The sequence below is a fragment of the Camponotus floridanus genome, unplaced genomic scaffold (genome assembly GCF_003227725.1).
Source record: "Camponotus floridanus strain SB8 unplaced genomic scaffold, Cflo_v7.5 scaffold17, whole genome shotgun sequence".
NCBI lineage: Eukaryota > Metazoa > Arthropoda > Insecta > Hymenoptera > Formicidae > Camponotus > Camponotus floridanus.
Genome location: NW_020229292.1, coordinates 444990 through 465521, shown reverse-complemented (window position 1 = coordinate 465521; position 20532 = coordinate 444990). Strand labels below are relative to the sequence as shown.

The following is a 20532-nucleotide window of genomic DNA, read 5'->3' as shown; positions in this document are numbered from 1 at the left end:
AAAGACAATAACGCATTTTCTCCTAACTCACTCTGACCTCGATTTTACCCGCTTCGACGAATTATCGAACTGCTGAAGAGAATTTATTTTACATATATATTTAGTTAAAATTATTTTATAATGCTTTTTCTCTCTTTATTTTCCATTTCGCGAGCTGCTGCTTTGAGTTATATATTTCCTTCTCTATACGGTGCCTCTTTCGCTCGATGTTTCAGCAGATGCTGCCAGTGCCGACTTTTCTACCGATCGTGGAGTCTCGAAAGGCGTCAGGTTGGTGTAATGTCGAGGGATGAAAAATGAAAATTTTATAGGAAATAAAAAAGGTGCGTAGTTTCATGCCGAAAAATCGAATAAAAAAATCATAGAGAATTTCCTTTAATTCAAATTTAAAATCGCGCGATATAAATAAGAGAAAGAGAGATAAAGCAAGGTTTAAAATAAATCTAATGAGAAATATGCGCTTGTAACAATATTCGAAGCGATGAAAAGGATGAGGTAAAAAACAGGAAAAAAGAAGATAAGTTTTCCATAAAAGCAAAAGAGTTTACGCATATTTATTACAATCCGCAAGGATGATGAATAATATATCTTCCGCGATAACGCGGTCGCGGTAAATCTGGACAATGCGACATGGTTTTACGGACAATATAACATCACGTGAAGCATACGCGAAATTGTTGGTGTGCACATACATACAAGCATGTTCTGGGTATTTAATGACGTGAAGCAAACGTGAAGTTGCGGTTTTCATTTCCGCAAAAAGACCCTGAGCTCCTCCCGACGTTTCGCATAACTCGCAGCTGCTTTTATTGAAACATTGCGAGAAGTGAGTTAATCGAGAATGATATTAACAAAGCGTTTGTCAGAGACATTGAAGCTAGCGAAGAACCACCATACAAAGCAAAATAAAAAATCTGGGTTGGCAGATTTCTTTTTCAGAAAAAAAACCTTCGTTTCAAAATGTCAAAATAATAATTCGATAATTTATTTAATATGTACAAAATAATATTTTATAGAATTCGATATTTTATGTCTCAAACATCTATGTATATATATAATTTTATTATATAATTTTAAATACATATATCATTTTTTATTTTATTTATAATATTAATAACAACTTCTTTTCTTATATAATCATAACTGGAAATTACAGTCTTATTTATAGCATCTTGGCAAAATACAAGAGAGAAAGAGAAAGAGAGAGAGAGAGAGAGGGAGGGGGAGAGAGAGAGAGAGAGAGAGAGAGAGAGAGAGAGAGAAATTCGATCTTTATATTATTAATAAGTTGTTATTAATTTGATATTAAAAAGGGAGAATTTACTTGAATTCCAAAGTAATCTAATAAATCTTTATCTATATCTCTACCTATATATCTACCCATTTAAATCACGTTTATTATCGAAGCAACGCGATAACAAAGGTTTTTTTCCTAGAGAGAAATAAATCGCACGATATTTTTTTTGACTTACAAACATTGCTCGAAGTAGGACTATCATCTTTCGCACTTAAATCCAAATGATTCTTCTTTTTCCGTCGCAGAATGGAGTTCCACACCTTCTTACGACTCATTCTAACGTCGCGATGATAATCACGCGATCGAGATGACAGTCGCGCCCCCAACGTGAAATGCTTTGGTCCCGTTTGTGTATGTGTCGTGTGTGTATGTATGTGTGTATGTTTGATTGCACTCTCTCACACACCAGTAATGGTCCAACAAGTGGGTCACCCGACCTCTTTTTCTTCAATTAAACACGCCTCTTATCGACGCGTTACCGTCGAACAGCAAACAACACGACCACTCCCTCGGGATTTGCCGAATCATCATTCAATCCCAATAAATTTCAGGTGATATTTCATGCTTTCTATTCACTTAATCGAGTCTTAAGAATATACCCCGACGTCAAAAAGCACGCACACTTCTCTCCCCGATGAATTATCCATTGAACCCATACAAGACTGTAAACGCGACAAGATGTAAAACTGATCCCGTTCCACCATCCGACTTGTCCGAACACAGTGTTTTTCTTGGCACTCGCTCTTCTAAAAGTGATTCCCCCTACATGACTCATTCGATAAACAATGATTTGACGAAAGACGAAAGATCGCGACGAGAGATGAACAATGCAAAAAGGAGTCGCCCGCCTGGGATGCGTGTACCACGACGACTGCGACGGATCGCTCGCTTGGCTCCGTCGAAAAGCAATGACCTAGCACACTTCACCGACTTTTATCCGCGCCGCGCTCTCGCAACGTCCGTCCGACGAACGGCGTGAACGCACTTATATCGGTGCCGTGTCGGAGTAGCGGACGACGACGAGTACGACGACGAGCCGTTTTATCACATCCGGCGCCGAGGACTCTTTGGATGAGGAGGATTTTCTATAGGCATTAGCCCACCGCGCCAATCGACAGTCGTCGTCATCAACTCATCATCACAGTGCAAGGAGGGGCGATGTGCGAGGAGAAGATCCCAGCTAGGGTCGAGATTAAGAAGACGATTATACTTTTGACATTTTCAGCATTCATGCATAATCGCGCGATGACATTTTCAATCGATTCCACGTTGCTCTATTGAGAGAAAAAAAAAATTTGAAAGATCCTTTTTGAACAATTTGGTCTCGATTGCTGGATTCTTTGAAAAGCTTTCCTATATGTATATATTTCTTTCATTTTATAAAAAAGGAATGAGAACACAAGATTTACGAAGATAATCCTCCAATGTTATTCAAATGTGAAAGATTTATAGGATTCTCCCAAAAATAGAATTTTATTTGTGCAATGAATGTACGGCTGTAATTAATTAAGATATTCAAATATCTATGCAAAAGTGTCGTATCATAGTATTATAAATATATAATATTTTGAGAGAGCAAATATATACATTTTTATTCATTAAAATTCAAAAAAGATGAGATTAAAAAAATCCATCTCGCATTGGATTTGCAGAATCTCAAAATAAAATATAAAATTATAATATATTTGATTGAAACATTATACATATAAATAATTACACGATTTACATAATTCTCTCGCAACTAATGAGAGAACTGGCGATAATTAATATTTATTAATTTCGAGTTTGGCATTTTCAATCAATTCCTCTAATTACTATTCTGCTATACTGCAAGAGAGAAAAAAAATTCGAAAAATTCTTCTGAATAAATCTGTTCAATTATTAAATTTTTCAAAAAGTTTTTCTAGTTTTGAACATATTTTTTTCATTTCATAAAGAAAGGAATAAATAATTCTATGATAGTAATTTACAATGTTATTCATCATAAATGCGAAAAATTTAGATTCCTCCAAATATAGAATTTTATTTACGTAATTCTTGCAACTAATGAGAGAACTGTCGATAATTAATATTTTTATTAATTTCAAGTTTGTCGCCAAAGAATTAATACTTCCTGCGTATATCTTCCCTAATAAAAAAAAACAATTAAATACGATGATGAGTAATTAAATGATGCAAATTGGTCGATGAAAACTTCCGCGATATTAAACACGATGTAAAACGAAACAGAAACTTCCGGATTCCGTTCAATTTGCTTCGACAATAGAGTCGCGCGCGCAATCGTTGACGACGCAAAGATACCACGCAAACTGTCCAAGATAGACTGCCTGTCCCTGATGGATCTTCGGTTTGTAATCGCCGGAGGATGTGCGGTCGCCGGTGGCGATAAGCATTGGGTCATCACGGAAATTGCGTCTTTCCGAAATCAGCGAATGGATTAACCGCGCCGTTAAATCGCGACGAGTTTGCAAAAAATTTTTTCTCTTTCTTATTTTAATCAAATAATCACTCGAAATAATAACAATATTTTATAATAAAATGTGGTAATATTGTTTCTGTGATATTTATTATATTTAAAAATTTTTTAAATACGATTAAATTCCTCCAATTTAATAACAAGACTAGAGATGAAGAGATGATTTTCAAGCATTCAATATTTAAGCAGATTTTCAAGTATTTGTTTAACAAGCTTTACCAAACAAGATACGTCTTTTTGTATTTTTTTACAAAATTGAAGGAAAAATATTTTTGTTTGAAAAATATAAATTCGCGCGTAAAATATTGTGTAAAGTGCTCGAGCTCAACTCAATATTCATAAAAGTCAATTTTCGTCTGATTTATCTCGACTTTAGTCGACAAATAGTCGCGCATAAAAATAAATTATTCTAATTTTCATGAATATTTATGAAAATGAGTCCAACATTTACTTTAAGGATGAATAACTCTGAAGAATAATTCTGAATATAATTATGAAAAAAAAAAACAGCTCCATGGTGAAAAAGGATTCTCTCAATTCTTTCTCTTCGATCCGAAGCGATTACGAGCGAGATAACGTCGCGATGTTCGCGAAGTCACGCGTGGAAATTGTTAGCGCTTTCCCATCGCGTCGACATGCAATTAACCACCTCCGTGAGCGCGAAATAATCCTCGCGAGACAATAGCGAGATTAGGGTCGCAGGCGTAAACTAGGCGATGCAAGCAACAATGCGATCTTTACTCCGCGCTGCAATCAGTAGCAAAGTATAAAGAAAGTATTTTGCATGCGTTAATAAGCGTGTGTTTCCACTAGAATGGATTTGTCGACGCGATTCTAATTATATAAATTATTTATGGTGTCAGCACATCAGGAGATAACGAGACTTCCTGCTTTCTTCGTCGACGAGATACAAAAAATTCAGATGTAAAAATTATAAAATCCGGATTCAGGATATCATATAATTAAGACAATTTTGCAGCATCATTTTAAATGACCTATGATATTTTTCGTGAAATGTCAACTTTGAATTTATATTAAAATAAATTCGATTGACTCACGTAAAATCGATTCCAGAGATCTGACATGAAAAGAACAGAGAAATCAAAGAGAATTTCTACTCGTTATTTTATACAATTGGCCGAGAATATGCAAGCTATCATGTTTAATATTATTGGTCATTATCATTGTATCTTTTTGTCTCGACTTTACATTATTATGCTTCCGAGAAGTGACTTCTGTGTCGAATTGTTCTCGTCGGCATCGCGATCGTATGCGTCACGTTCAGTACACTTCGTGCATGCGAATCGCGAGCTTAACTCACTTGAGCTTAACTCACGAGAAGACACTTTAATGGCAGCTGCACGGTAACTAACGGTTCGCGATCGTCAGCGGACGATTCACGAGCGTGATTTTTCTCGAGGATATCGTGAATCGCGTGGAAACGATCGACAATCTTCCACCGTCTTCACTGTCAAGTTTGCGAGATAAGCCACATCGTAGCATGCTCGATTCCATAATTAGTCGAGATGCGTACGCTTATACCGGAAATCAAAGTCACAATATAATTCCAGCGAGTAGAGTAATTGATCTTATAAATTATAAATAAAAAAAGAAAAACTCTTATCAATTTCAAAATTTAAAAAAATTTAATGTTCTAGAAATAAAATTAATCTTAAAAATTCATAAAATAAAATTAAAAAATTGTTCTTTCAATTCGAAAGAAAATAGATTTCAATCAACATTGCATTGATCCTTTTAATCATCTTTTGTCGCAAAAAATATCTATATTTATATTTTATTTAATTCTGTTATATAAATGTAAAAAATAAAGGAAAATAAAAATTGCCGAAATAACGTAGTTCTCATGTTTTTCGGAGTAAAATGTATATGTGTCATCTATAAAAAAAAATAAAAGTCTAAAATATTTAAAATAAATATTCATTATTATATAATATCTATATATACGTAGACAAATTTTTTTATCAATCTTTTCTCGCAAAAAAAATCATACTGCCACAGAAATATATCAATGTTTCAGATTTAAGGATTTAAAGAAATCTATTGCACAAGTATAATCTATCCTTATTCTAATCATTGATCCTTCGCAATTAGTATTCATCTCTTTCGATCCTGTTCCCTATTTAATCCTCCTGTTGCGTGTGCTGAACGTGACAGCAACGGTAGTGTCGGGATCGCGTTCTTTAGGTGTCGTGAGCGCGTATTTACGTGGGTGGAAACGCGCGAGCATTCATGCGTGCGCGGACGCGCCCAAGACCCACATGGTGACAGGAGGGGACCGACCGTGTGACATCGCGCGTTGTTCAGACTACCAGGACGGTTCTTCCGGCGAGGGCATTTCCGGTGCTTCAGACAATACTACGACGATGATGATCGCGGCGAGAGAAGGCTTTCAACGAGCGATTCTCGATCAAGCTAAGGCTTCGCTTTCCATACTTCCGCGATCACCCAGGACTCACAAGGAATAAAAAAATGATCGTTATAATTATCAAATATATTCTAAGAGGCCAATCATTTATAATTATCATTTCACTCAATTTTTAGAGGAAGATATTAATTTTATGTGTCGCACACGAAATGACAAATATTATAATTGATATTCAATTAATTTGACATTTCGATATTTGTTTTGCCATCACATCGAAATATGTATTTAATTTTAATTTCATAAAACGCATCGTAATGTTTGTACAAGTTCTTTCTAAAATTATGACTTTTATTTACAAGAAAAACCTTGTCCTTGATGTTCAGACAAATTTCTTACAAATTGGATATTTATGCTTCTCTAAAAATTCTCAGGTTCTTGTATCGCAAACAGATATTCATTTTATGTGTCGCACACGAAATGACAAATATTATAATTGATATTCAATTAATTTGACATTTCGATATTTGTTTCGCCATCACATCGAAATATGTATTTAATTTTAATTTAATAAAACGCATCGTAATGTTTGTACAAGTTCTTTTCAAAATTATGGCATTTATTTACAAGAAAAACCTTGCCCTTGATGTTCAGACAAATTTCTTACAAATTGGATATTTATGCTTCTCTAAAAATTCTCAGATTCTTGTATCGCAAACAGATATTCATTTTATGTGTCGCACACGAAATGACAAATATTATAATTGATATTCAATTAATTTGATATTTCGATATTTTTTTCACCATCACATCGAAATATGTATTTAATTTTAATTTAATAAAACGCATCGTAATGTTTGTACAAGTTCTTTTCAAAATTATGGCATTTATTTACAAGAAAAACCTTGCCCTTGATGTTCAGACAAATTTCTTACAAATTGGATATTTATGCTTCTCTAAAAATTCCCAGGTTCTTGTATCGCAAACAACGTGCACGTGATAAAGATATCGAAGGTCATCGAGTGTATATTAAACTGCTACGTTGTCGACACCGCTATCCTTGCATCGTCATTGTGCATTCGTGCGAACTCGTTTTACCAAGCAAGCATACGTGACCATGTTGTAAAAGGAAAAGGATAATGCACGAGATTGTGAAACAGTCGTTTAAAAAAAAATCGAATGAACGATCAGGTTAATGCAATTGATATGAAAAATAAGAGGCACTTTTCTTTCAAATAATAGTATTTATTTCAAATAATAATAAATCAAGTGTAGCGAGTTTGATATTGAAACAATATTTTTCTAATTATTTCTGCTGGAAAAGAGCGTCTTATGTCGTGACGATATTTTCTAGATTCTAGATCATGTAACTCTCACGCGCAATAGACGAGCAGAATGTTCAATGGCTTTAGAAAGATGCTACGAAGAATTTTCTAGCTCAGAAATCATGCCGAAATTAGGTCACAACAATATCTATCCGCGAGAAATGCTCGAGAGACAATTTTCTTTCTTGCTGTTTTCAACAAAAAGTTGCATTGTAAAGTAAAATACAAAATATTTCATAATTCACAAAATATATCGCATCTTTAAAATCTAAGATATTCTAATTAATATATTCATTTCACTTTTAAACTGTTAGAATTTTTTAATTTTTCAGTATAATGCTAAAAAAATCAAAGTGATTATATTTGAATTAATATACTTTTGTTTTGCTTTCAAACTATAAAAATTTTTTAACTTTTCAATGTAATACCAAAAAATTAAAATAATTTTTTTTCTTTATGTTATATATACATGCATATAAAATTATTTAAATTAAAACAAAATTTAGTTACAAGAAAACATGAATCTTTAAAGAGTAATATTGTTGCTAAGCTTAATATTAAAATTAGATGATAATTAAAATTTATATATATAATTCTAATGTATCCAATATAATTTAGTCAATAATATTATTTTATGCTATACATACACATATACGCATACAAATACATAAAATTATTTAAATTAAAGAAAATAAATCTTTCAAAAGACAATTTTTCATGTTGCTGATCTAGAATTGGATAATATTTAAAATCTATATAATGTATTTTTAACATATCTAGTATAATTTAGTTGATATTCACTTTTGTATTGTTATGTAATTCTACAAATATTTATTAGTTAACAAAATTGCTTACTACTGCCATCTAGAGACTGTGGGAAAAAATAAAATACCGATAGTTGATCAGAGAACTTCTACAAACACACTCTTCGCAGTTGATATCAAGTATATCGGTAAGGCAGGAAGTATAAACAATCGAGCTAGATATAGTCAAGAAAATTTAACATTAATTTATTTAAATTTATAAAGCAACGCGTAGATATAAAATATAAAAACAAAAATAAAATTTATTTTATAATAATAGAATATAATCAATAAAGTATCAGATTGTTGCAGGAAACTGTTTTATCTTTTATCAAGAAGAGAGAAGAGAGAGAAAGATGCTATCTATTAAAAAGATATAAAAAATTAATTATTTTTGTATACCTTATGAAAATGCAGATAGAATTATAATTTTTACAATTTTTTTATTATGACATAAAAAGATAAAATTATATGGCACTCAAGCTTATGATTTCATCCATACATATATATTCATTTTTCTTGATTATAAATTATTAAATTATTACAAATACTTTCAACATCAAAGTATTAAGTGTAAAAAGACTTTAGCTGTCTTTTTACACTTAATACTTTGATGTTATGATTGTTTTTTATATTTTAAATATAAAAAGAACAAAATCTGTTTGTCATAATGTTTCAAACTTGCAATTTTATTACTTACTGTATGGAAGAAACGTTCTGTTTCATTTCCCGCGTAATAGCATTTTTCTCTCTATCGCCCTTTCGCGTTGCTGCAAAAACGAAATGAATCGGCATCCGGGAGGGAAAGTGGGGGAAAGTGCACTTGATTCCTTTTGAACAATGTCGACTCGTTAAGGATGCACCATCGAGCGATATCAGTCGCAGCTACGCCACCAACAATTTCAACAAAGCGCAATTAATGTTGATCGGTTCTCTCGCTATTATACCAAAGACAAAATGTTAAACACCGTTGTTAAATACCACATCTTTAACGCTGATACAAAGCGAAATGGTTCTGGTTGCAACGAAATCATGTCGGTTCGTAATACGAGAGGAATTCAAAGACTAACAATTCGTTGTAATTAAAATTAACGAAATGTTCTCTTGTTCTCCTCTTCAAACAGTTACGTTTATAGTTATTTATGTTTGTTATTCGTGCATAGTAGCAACATGTTTTATCAAAATTTAATACATGCCTTTACAGTACTTTGCCGAAATGATTATTAAATAAAAACTTGTTTATTTAATTTAAATTATATTATTTGCTTATTTGCGATAGTTATTTAGAATTTTTAATTAAATTAAATTAGAGATAGATTTTCAATAAATACGTATGAATGCGATTATACTATACATATAATATCTATATTTCTTTGTAAAAATTTAGATTCTATAAAGTTTTCTATAAAAATTTAGATTTTTAAATTAAGATTTATCTAAAGATGGAAATTTTTGACTAAAAATAAAAAACAGTAAAGAATAATTTATGATTTTTACTGCTTAAGTGTTTCTAATCTTGAACACACATACATACATTGATATTATACGTCTGATATATGATTATTCATTATTAAAAATTTATTTTCAGTGTCTTAATTTATATATCTTTTTATATACATATATATTAATATATATATCCTTTTTAAATTTTCTTAACCTGTATATAAATTGCTTCAGAATATTTTCATGCAGTAAAATGTTTTAATTAGTCTTTTCATATAAATATAAATTATTCTTTAAAAAAAAATATTCTGAAAGGTATATTTAGATCTTTAAAAATCTTTATGTAAGTGTGTAACATAAGATTATATATAATTATATAAATTACGCTCTATTCAAACGTGTATTAACTAATAGAAAAATTATATAATTACTATTCTGCTGGAAAGAAAGAGAGATAAATGCTAGAAACCTATCAAAAGAAAATCAACGTCAAATTTTATATCGCAGATATCACAAAAACTGATAACGTAAAATGCGATTTCGATCGAATAGCAGATGGAGATGGAAAATATATCAGATTCGTTGACCATCGCGCGTTATTTTGGTCACCTTATGATGGATTAATTATATAAATTACGTTCTATTCAAACGTATATTAACTATTAGAAAAATTATATAATTACTATTCTGCTGGAAAGAAAGAGAGATAAATGCTAGAAACCTATCAAAAGAAAATCAACGTCAAATTTTATCGCAGATATCTCAAAAACTGATAACGTAAAATGCGATTTCGATCGAATAGCAGATGGAGTTGAAAAATGTATCAGATTCATTGACCATCGCGCGATATTTTGGTCACCTTATGATGGATTAATTATATAAATTACGCTCTATTCAAACGTGTATTAACTAATAAAAAAATTATGTAATTACTATTCTGCTGGAAAGAAAGAGAGATAAATGCTAGAAACCTATCAAAAGAAAATCAACGTCAAATTTTATCGCAGATATCTCAAAAACTGATAACGTAAAATGCGATTTCGATCGAATAGCAGATGAAAACTATATCAGATTCGTTGATCATCGCGCGATATTTTGATCACCTTATGATCGATCTGTACTTACCTATCGGAGAAGCGGTGTTGGCCTCCCGAAGACTGACAGTTTCCGGCTCGATGGCGGCCTCGTCCTCTTCGATTAGCGGCGGTGGTGGTGCCAGCGGTCGCGTCTCATATCCCCAATGCTGCCGAAAAGCACGTGCTCCGCCATCCAGACGGACGCGCGGCAGTTCGACGAACATCGCGTCACCCAACTGAAAGTAAAAGGCCATCCGCCGGCGTTAAATTGGAATCGTCGTGAGAAAGAGGCATTAATGAACAATAAGAATCGTGCCAGAGCGATTACGCGCCGAAAGACTTGATTCCAGAATACGTCGTTTCATTCATGGGAACAAACACATTCATTCTGATAAAGGAAGTGCGTGAAGGCACGCTTAGCTAAATACAAAACATTACGTAGAGGATTTAAAAACGGTTGCCTTAATTGCGGATTTCAAAACACAGCAAGGTCATTATTTTAGCTGATTACAACACGATGCAATGACTGTGTGAAATACGAGATATATATAGATATAATAAGATTGATATATAATTATGCAATTGTAATGAGTTGATATGATTACTTAATAACTTTAATTTTTCCTGATTTGTTTGCTTATGAAATACTAATATATGTGACAAAGTAAATGCGATGTGTTTTTACAGGATGTGCAAGATTAATTGTAATACTTTTGTAAAATTTAAATCTGTCAAAATATAATTTGTAAAATTGATATTAAAAAAAAAAATAAAACAAAAATGAAAAAAGAATATATTCTAATAATTTTTCAGGTAGGAACTTCTCAAGTTATTATGGCTTAAAACTTTTCTTCAAAAATTTGATATTTTGTTGGGAGTTCTATAAATAGAATTTAAAGATTTTTATTGAAAAATCTGATAACTCCAACCGATTGAAATAAAAAAATTATCGATTTTTATATACAGAAAATGTAAAGATGTTATTTTATATTTTTGTATTTTACATTTAATCGCACGCGCGCCAAAACTTCTTTTTTAAACGTATTAAGAACTTTAAGACTTTAGAAACTTTATGTAAGCGCCAGAAATTCTGAAAATGAACTGTCAACTTCACGGAAGTAATTGCAATGCCAATGAAACGAGTTGTACCGCATAAATATCTGGAGCTATTTGCACGAACCAGTCCTTTAAGAAGTAATAAAAACAGTGCGGTTGGAAACTCATTAAATCGTCTTCTTAATTGAAGACGATTTACCGGTATTCACGGACGATCATCTCGTCCAAACGAGCAATGAAGTTGAATAAGCGCACCTTATCAAATATTTCGAAAAAATCTTTCTGACTTTAATAATATGTCTGTAAAATATAATGCTACGTCACTTTATTTTAATATAACTTTTTTATACAGCACATTTTCGTTTAAATATCTAATCAAATTTATCTTATTTGAGATTCTTGAATCTTTTAATTTCTTTTTAAATTCAAATTTTCACTCCAACTTTTTTAAAGATCTTTCGATTACGAAATATATATATATATATATTTCAAATTTGCAATATTTCTCTTTGAATTCGTAAAATAACCGTCAAATACTGTATTTTGATATATTAAAATTCTTGAATACCGAAGGGGAATTTTTCAGTTAAAGTTTTCCAATTTTATTATTTCAGGTCTCTCAGACTTTGCTCCTCTCGAATTTCTCTATCCCTCTGGGAACAGAAAACGAAAACGTATAGGGAAAGTTAGTAGTTTCTTCGTATATAGTATGCGTGTACATTCGTTCAATTCTAAAACTAGACACTCACGTAACCGCGGATGACATCCATCGTGGCCGAGGGTTAACGAATTCGCGTCATCCAATTAAATGCATCACCGATGTCGTCGAACGATAACCCAATGCACACTTATAAACGTCGTTTATAATCAACTGCATTGACAAACTGCCTACGAGATATATCCCAACTATTAACCCAGACGCTCGTGAATCGTTCGAACGATGCTTATAGGTTCGCATTAGGCTTTCGCAAGGAAAGCCTCGCGACAAAAGTCGGAGTTATTTGAAACAGAGCCGGATGACGACTGGAGCGTGTCTGGCGGTTTATCTTGGAATATCGTAGATTGACCTGACGACAGGGCTGACGTCATTAATTAAAGCTCGTTAAACGGAGAGCACGAAATCCGAGAGTCGGTACATCTTTCCTTTTTTGTTTTACTTTCTCACTAATTCTTTCTTTCCACATTCTCCCTCTCACCCTCCTATTTTCTTATTTAATTGAAGTTTGTTCTACACGCCCGAAATACCCGACATCTTGGACTAATTCTCAGACTGCTGTTGAAGTTTCGCGAGGAATTTATAAGTTGATCGTTTCGCTACGAATTCCAAGGATTACGTGCACTTTCCAATATGTAATTTTCATTAAAATACATTTATTTTGCATGCAAAACAGAAACTGATATATGCATATAACGAAGGAAATGATTGAGTGAATAATTATACATTGATCAGCTGATTAATATATATCTGATAACTGTCAACGAAACTTTCCTTCCGCGTTTCTTCCTTATTCCTGTTCTTTTTAATCATTTTCTATTATATTTTTTATTATAATAATTTTCTATTATAAAAGTATTAAGCGTACAATCAAATTATCTATTTATATAATAAACCATTATTTGAGAATAAATAAATAATTGAAGATTAATGATTCTTGTTATCCTGAAGAATACCTTTAAAATATACTCAAATTAAAATATATTAAAATCATTAAAATCATTAAAATATTATTTTAAAAAACTACATTATTTTTTTCTAAAAAAATAAAATACATTCCATGAGAATATTAATTAAAACAAATAAATTTAATTCCTTTAATTTTCGGATCACATACACACAAAATGCAACAATTTTATAAATTCCGATAAATTCCAACGTCAGCAAATGTTACACATCTCATACATGTTACATCATTAATATTAAATTCTAAATAAGGACCACGAGCGGTCGTTTATTTCAATCACATCAGAATTCATTAAAGCCACCGCATTCGATGTAGTTAACCGACTGCATTCTTTGCCGGCGCGAACACATGTCGGGGGATGCGAACAAATTCCATGGCAAAACTTCATTTTCGGGCCGACCAATTAAAGAAGAGGGGATCGAGCCGCGCGCGACTGCAATTGCAGTTAACGCGTTAGGTGCAATTACCAGGTCGGCGCGAACGAATGTGTCCAATTACGCGAGGAACGATCGGTCAGTCTCGAAGAGCGTCGTCGACCAATCAACAATCCACGACAGCGCCAATTAGCAATCAGATTTTTTTTTTCAAGCAAGTCGCAGCACGTGACCCCTTTCGTCGCTCGAGTAATACTTTAAATAACATAATTAGTCCTACATTGCAATCGATCGAGTCACGCCTATTCTTGCATGCCTTTTATTAGCAGATCTCTCGTAATATCTAGATCAACGAGGTTTTTACATAAGTAATAAAATTAAGGAGCAGAGAATTTTTTACTTGCACATTTGCACATAAAGCTGTCAAATAAAATTTCTAGAGGAGAAGAAAATTTGAGCGGACTAATATATAAATAAATAATGAAGATAAATTCTTCATATTTTTAAGAAAGTTGCCACATCTTTGTGTTGACTTTCTTCAAAAAAATTTGCTACTGATTTAAATAAAGAAAGAGATTTATACAAATTACAAATAAAATCTAATATATTTATAATAAGTCAGAGCTCTCTTATTATATTGACTTATTCCGGCCAACGCAGCTTCGATATCGTATTTAATATCGGCCTACACGTGACACAGATATCAAAATTTTGTGATTACGTGCACGTGCTCGCGCTTATTTATCGTTTGTTCACGTCGCGTTTATTGACGACAACAATAGTAATGCAATTTCTAGATAGATAAACACGGTTAGCCATTAAACCTTTCACGAATCGTCGACGACGAAGTGCACAGACGAAGAAAAGGGCTACGTGCGTGGAAAGGAAATTACGATTGATTCCATGACGAAACTGAACACATACACGAAGAGGAGACGGAAGACAAACCGGTCGTCTGAAAAGATGTACTCGTATTATTGAGACACGCCAGTCCTAGGAAACGACGATGCACAACGAAAACACGCAAGAAAATATAGTGTGGGATTGAACGAAACGATACTAATCGAACAGGAAATTCTTAACAAAGAAATTCCTCCAATAAATATGTCGCGGAGATGAATCAATTTCAAACACGCACAAATATTAATCATGCCATGAATTGTATGAACGATTAATAAATATAAATGTTACAATGTATGTCTTTATATTTCTTTTGAAATCAAGAAATATCAACAGCAAAACAACAAACTTAGCTGCTGCGCTTTGTAAGATGCTGAAGAGATGGCATAAAATCATTGTTGTTATTCATGTTGCAAGACAAATCTTTACTGATTTAATTCCATCTGACTCAAACCTCTTTCGTTTGCCTTGTCTCTTCTGCTTTCATCGTGTTCTCGCGTCGTCTTACCATGAGTTTAAAAGCAACGAACAATTAATTTTGTCCTTTGAGTCGCGAAACAGCAAAGATATCAAAGGAGGAGGCTCGAATTAATCTTCATATTACACTTTGCAATGCAAATCCAGCGCGTTTCTTTGTGTGCATAACATGAAACGTTAATCAAGAGCTTTGCGAGATATGGAAATACTTAAGAGTATGAAGATTAAAAAAAAGAGCAAACAGCTATGACAAACAAACGGTACGGAACATCGATGTATTAGATGACACCAAGACATTAGCAGAAGATAAAAAGGAAAAGGAACAAACCTTGTTGTGCGACTTGAACATACAGGCGGTCCCGGCGAATAGCTGCGTCCAAATGAAAGATACAAATCGATTACTAATCGCATTCACTTTTTGTCCCGCAGAATCCAGAGAGATCAATTATACTGGCGGATCTTTCTGGATTATTTTTGCCACATCTTAAGAAAAACTATATGTCCGTTACTGCCAATATAATCACTCGAAAATTATTAAATATAATAAAAGAAGTTTAAAAAATATGTAATAATAAAAGAAAATTTTTTTAAATATATATAAAATAAAATAATGTGTAATAAAAGAAATTTAAAAAATATGTTATATTCATGATAATTAAGAATACATAATTGTTATAATGTTGCAATGCATTATAAATTATAATATTATATAATTTTATATAAACTGCTAATTTATAATCGAGCTATCTAATTATTCAAGTAAAATTAATTACGTTATCGAAATTATCAAATTTTGTTCTTGCATGATATATATTACTATTTTATAATTTTATACGTACATAAATAAATATAAATATAAACACATATATGCACGCTAATGAAAAAATTTCGTTCAACACATATACATTAATAATTAAAATAAATGTGTATTATTATCTACTATATTTAATCTGCATGTATTATATATTAATAAAAATTATAGGGCCAATAATACGAGCAATTACTAAGATTTAATAAAATAAAAACAAATAATTATAAGTTCGTTTAATTAAATAATCACAAATCAAAATTTTTTAATTATTTAATTAAACGAACTTATAATTATTTGTTTTTATTTTATTTAGATCTTAGTAATTGCTCGTATTATTGGCCCTATAATTTTTATTATTGCATTGCAACACACGAACAGTATTAGTGTTATTATTGTTTATTGTTTATCTTATTATATATTATATCTACAGTCCTGTCATCAAAATATTATTTAAATATCGTATAATTTAAACTAAAATTTGTTTCGATCAATAATTAAAATTACAATTTTTCTTCCAGGGGAAGAGAATTGCCTCCAGAGGAACGTTTGAAGTGCATCGGATGCTGCATCGCACCGTGGGTGCTCTGTGAAAAAGCGCGGGTGGCGACAAGAAACCTTCGCACGGCGATAATTGCGCCAAGACTGTTATAAATGAGAAGGATCAAAGATAAAAAAATGCGCGCCTCGAAAATGAATTATAGCCGCCTTGCGAAATTCCTCTTTCAGGCCTTCATTAACCCTTTTCGTTCATGTGCAGACGCACGTCCGGCGAAATTCATTTGACGTGTGCTATGAATGCGCATATTCTCCGCACGGTAACGCGCTACGCTATGAAAACTCGTAGCCCGACATTAATCGCTAACCTTTAATTCGACGCAATAAAACACATTGAAACGCGATTTAATGCGCCGCCGGCGACGCCAAAGGCGAAAAAGTATTACATCTTCAACAACACATCCACCGTCGACGTTGGCACAGTGCGCTCTTAGCAATGAAAGCTTTAAGAATTATTATAATTAACCGCCCACCCGTATCTCGTAATTTATAGTTTGCGACGTCATTGTCCCCCCGTCTGTACTCTTTCGCAGACCTTGAAGGAAAAATCTGCCTTCATTTTTCGCAAAGTGACCAATTTTCAAGAGGTCTTTTTTATTCTTGCTATCTAAAAACGCACAGCACCTCTTTAATATTTGCCGAGAAAAATAAGATACAACTGATATAAATCCAATTATCGCACTGAGAAAAAATCTGGTTGCATTAATTAGAATTCTGCTAAATTCAACCAATATGTCTGTTGGAAAATGGACGAACCAGAATTCTTGTAGGAATTACCAAACGAATCTGATTAATTTCTTCCTGTTAAATTTATCAAATTTTCTGGTTAATAATACTAAACTCGCCAGTACCAAGTCGTCTAAAATTTTTTCCATCTAATCTCAAAAGTTTGTTTAATATTCTGAATTCCAACACGATTATAGGATAAATCCAGATTATTGAATAAATTATTTTAAGTTCAGTTTGTTAGAAATTAAACTAATAAACAGTGATGCAAGAAGAGGATAGAAAATACTAACCAAATCCTTATAGTAAAATCTATTAAACGTTCTAGTTATAAAAAGTCGAGTCTTATCATGATAACTAGAAATTCTTGTTTAATTTAACCAAAATAAAATTGTTTAATTTAACCTTCAATCATATACATCTTGTTGATACAATCAAACGATTTTTCTCAGTGCGGTTAACATAATGGAATGTTGGCATGCAATTAATATTTTACGTTACGTACCATCGCCAACAATCGGAATTATTCTTGTAGCATGATTTTGCACATGTTCGCATTTAGAAAACATGCTTGTCGGATTGCGAAACGTGATCGATTTTCGAGAAGAGAGCCGAGTTGCGTCCGGTATGCGTCTCGTTAGACTTGATCCTTTGATACAAAGTGATCTTCGAAGGGACGTGCTCAGACCATCGCAACTCCTCCGTCTTTGATCCATACGCTTAACCAGTCTCAGTTCGATTACGCGCGTGTCACGTATGCCCTCTTTTCCCGGTTATCGATCTAGCGGTATTATATTGAAATCGATTCACGTCCCGGAAATGTCTTTCAGTTTAGATAATAATACACGCGTCCATTTATCGTGTTAGGCTTTCTTGCCTTCTGCTACCTATTTCTCCGCCGTCATTTCTGACGTCGAGTAATTGAAAAAGTTTTCTCAAACGGACCTCGCGATGACGAGGGCGATTGGAAGAAAAATATTTCGCAAAATGTTTACGCTAGCTGCTCGACAGAGTAATTTAGGAAACGATTAAAGTGAAGCGGATGATAATAAAGTGGATCTGATGATAATAGACTACTTTAATAATGTACTTAAAATAAAAAAGCGAATAAATAATTGTAAGATTGAAAAGTAAGGGGAGAGAATTTTGAGAATTATTTTCAATTTTTATAATTATTTATAATCTAAAGAAAGTTTTATATTCTATATATTTAAAGAAACCGGAAAATTGCAACAATTTTATCATGTTGTAATTTTCATATAATGTTTATCAAACTTCACATTTACATCGTAATACATTATAAAATTATCCAACAACATGCTCGTAAACAATACGAAATATATGTCGTAATAGCTTATTTGTCCAACGTAACTTTTATCATGGAATTCTCTCTTTTTTCTTTCGCCATCGCAGTCTGGAGCATCGCGATTTTTTTCTTAAAAAAAGGAAAAAGAAAGAGAGGAAGAGGGAAAAAGAATAACGACGGCTCTTCAATTTGAAATAAAGTTTGCTATTTACGTATTTACCGAGAGCTTCGTGTATATCATATGATGAATCCGGTAAAAAGAGAGCGTTTGAGAGGAATAGACACAAAGCGCGACAAAGAGGAAGAAAAAGAGAGAACCGTGTGAATTCCTAACGAGGGGCCACTTCACCAGTCGCTCGGAGATGTGGAGCAACTGGTGAATATTTCGCGCTCGTGCGATTTTCTAAATAAAGCCAATAAACAACGAGTATAATATCGAGCGATAACAAGGACACGTCTCTTCATACTCTCTTTGCGAACAGCAGGGTATAACTAAGAGATCTAGACAACAGATACAATACTGCGATAAATCCCAGATATATCATTAGCTTCTTCATTATTTATTTTCTTTAGTTATTCAGTTTTCTTAATTTTAAGACATATAATATATATAATTTTAAGACATATATAAGAAATTTTAGACATATACTCGTCGCTTTAAATATTTAAAAGTAGAGAATCTTAGTCTTTTTCATCTCAGAATCGTTTTTAAAAATGAAATCCATTCAAAAACGCCACCATTAACATTATTTAAGCAAGAAATATTTCCTTAAATTATACATCGGTGTCTAAAAAATACTTGACATGGAATAAAAAGTTAGCAGCGCTTTTTGCGAATTAGTAATATATTCGGGTCATCTTCGTTTGCTGGAGATAGCAGCTCGAGCTGAAGAGGCTTTTTATCCCATATGATGGTCGTTTACAAAATCCGCGCTGTTGAGGGCAAGTCTCATTAAAAAGTGCTGCGAGCTACTACGAATTTCTAAAGAGCTACTTCAAGTATCGAAAAATAGAACAAGTCGAGAGTCTGTTGACCTCGTCATTTTTTGAACTCTAGTCCATGTGCATGTTTAAAACAGATTTACTTTTTCAGCGAAAATTTAGGGAGAAAATCGAGAAAAATGTCGATAACCTTATTACAAAAATAGTTTAATTGAAAATATAACGTTGTACGATTTTTTTCGAGCTAATCTATCGTTTCTCCTGTCCAAAAACTCTGGACATTAATAATATTCCAAAAAATATCTAACAGAAATTATTTTGTCCATTCAATACTCTCGCGCATTTCTACGTCAATACCTTACCTACCTTACGTACCTTTAGCAAAATAAATGTGCTGCTATAAACGACTTCTGCGATGATGTTACAACGCCATACAAAGGGAAAAAAATACTTCTTTACCGCGAATAGAATACGGACCTTCCTATCAGCCCGATAATATCCCATCCGGCTTATTTTTACCCCTCTCGTTTGTCGACGCAATGCTCGAGGCAGGTCTTATATAAATGCACCCCATTGCTACCGCTTCTCCTTTATAAGCACCCCCTCGATCCTCCAGCCACGAAATATCGTGACCTTCTGATCTCTGGCGGTCTCTCGCGCGCGCGTCTGGCAGTTAAGCTTCGTTCTGACTGTATATTCTCTTTGGTACACATTGCTGGCATTAAGCCGAAGAGATTATTGCGCGGACGCAGCATTCTATCCCATTCGAGGTGCTCTCTCAGAGATCGGTGGATTTAATATTCTTTATAATACATTTCGCAGTGAATAATATAGCAACGAGATTACGAAACTGAATCATTTAATCAGCGACGATTGGCACCCAAGTATAAAGAATTATAA

At 32.9% G+C, this 20532-nt stretch overlaps 1 protein-coding gene across 8 annotated transcripts in view; it reads right to left on the bottom strand.

The window, feature by feature from the left end:
- The window catches only part of LOC105250089 (probable Ras GTPase-activating protein), a 294638-nt gene that overhangs the window by 137838 nt on the left and 136268 nt on the right, over positions 1-20532 (bottom strand). For 4 of the 8 annotated variants that reach the window (XM_025407320.1, XM_025407318.1, XM_025407317.1 and 1 more), the window contains 2 exons: positions 15621-15662; positions 10853-11039 (listed from right to left, as the gene is read on the bottom strand). In XM_025407320.1, coding sequence (XP_025263105.1) covers positions 10853-11039; positions 15621-15662 — 229 coding nt within the window. Of the gene's footprint in view, positions 1-1472; positions 2551-10852; positions 11040-15620; positions 15663-20532 lie in introns of those variants that run through there. The other 4 variants (XM_025407321.1, XM_025407319.1, XM_011255999.3 and 1 more) reach the window with 3 other exon arrangements.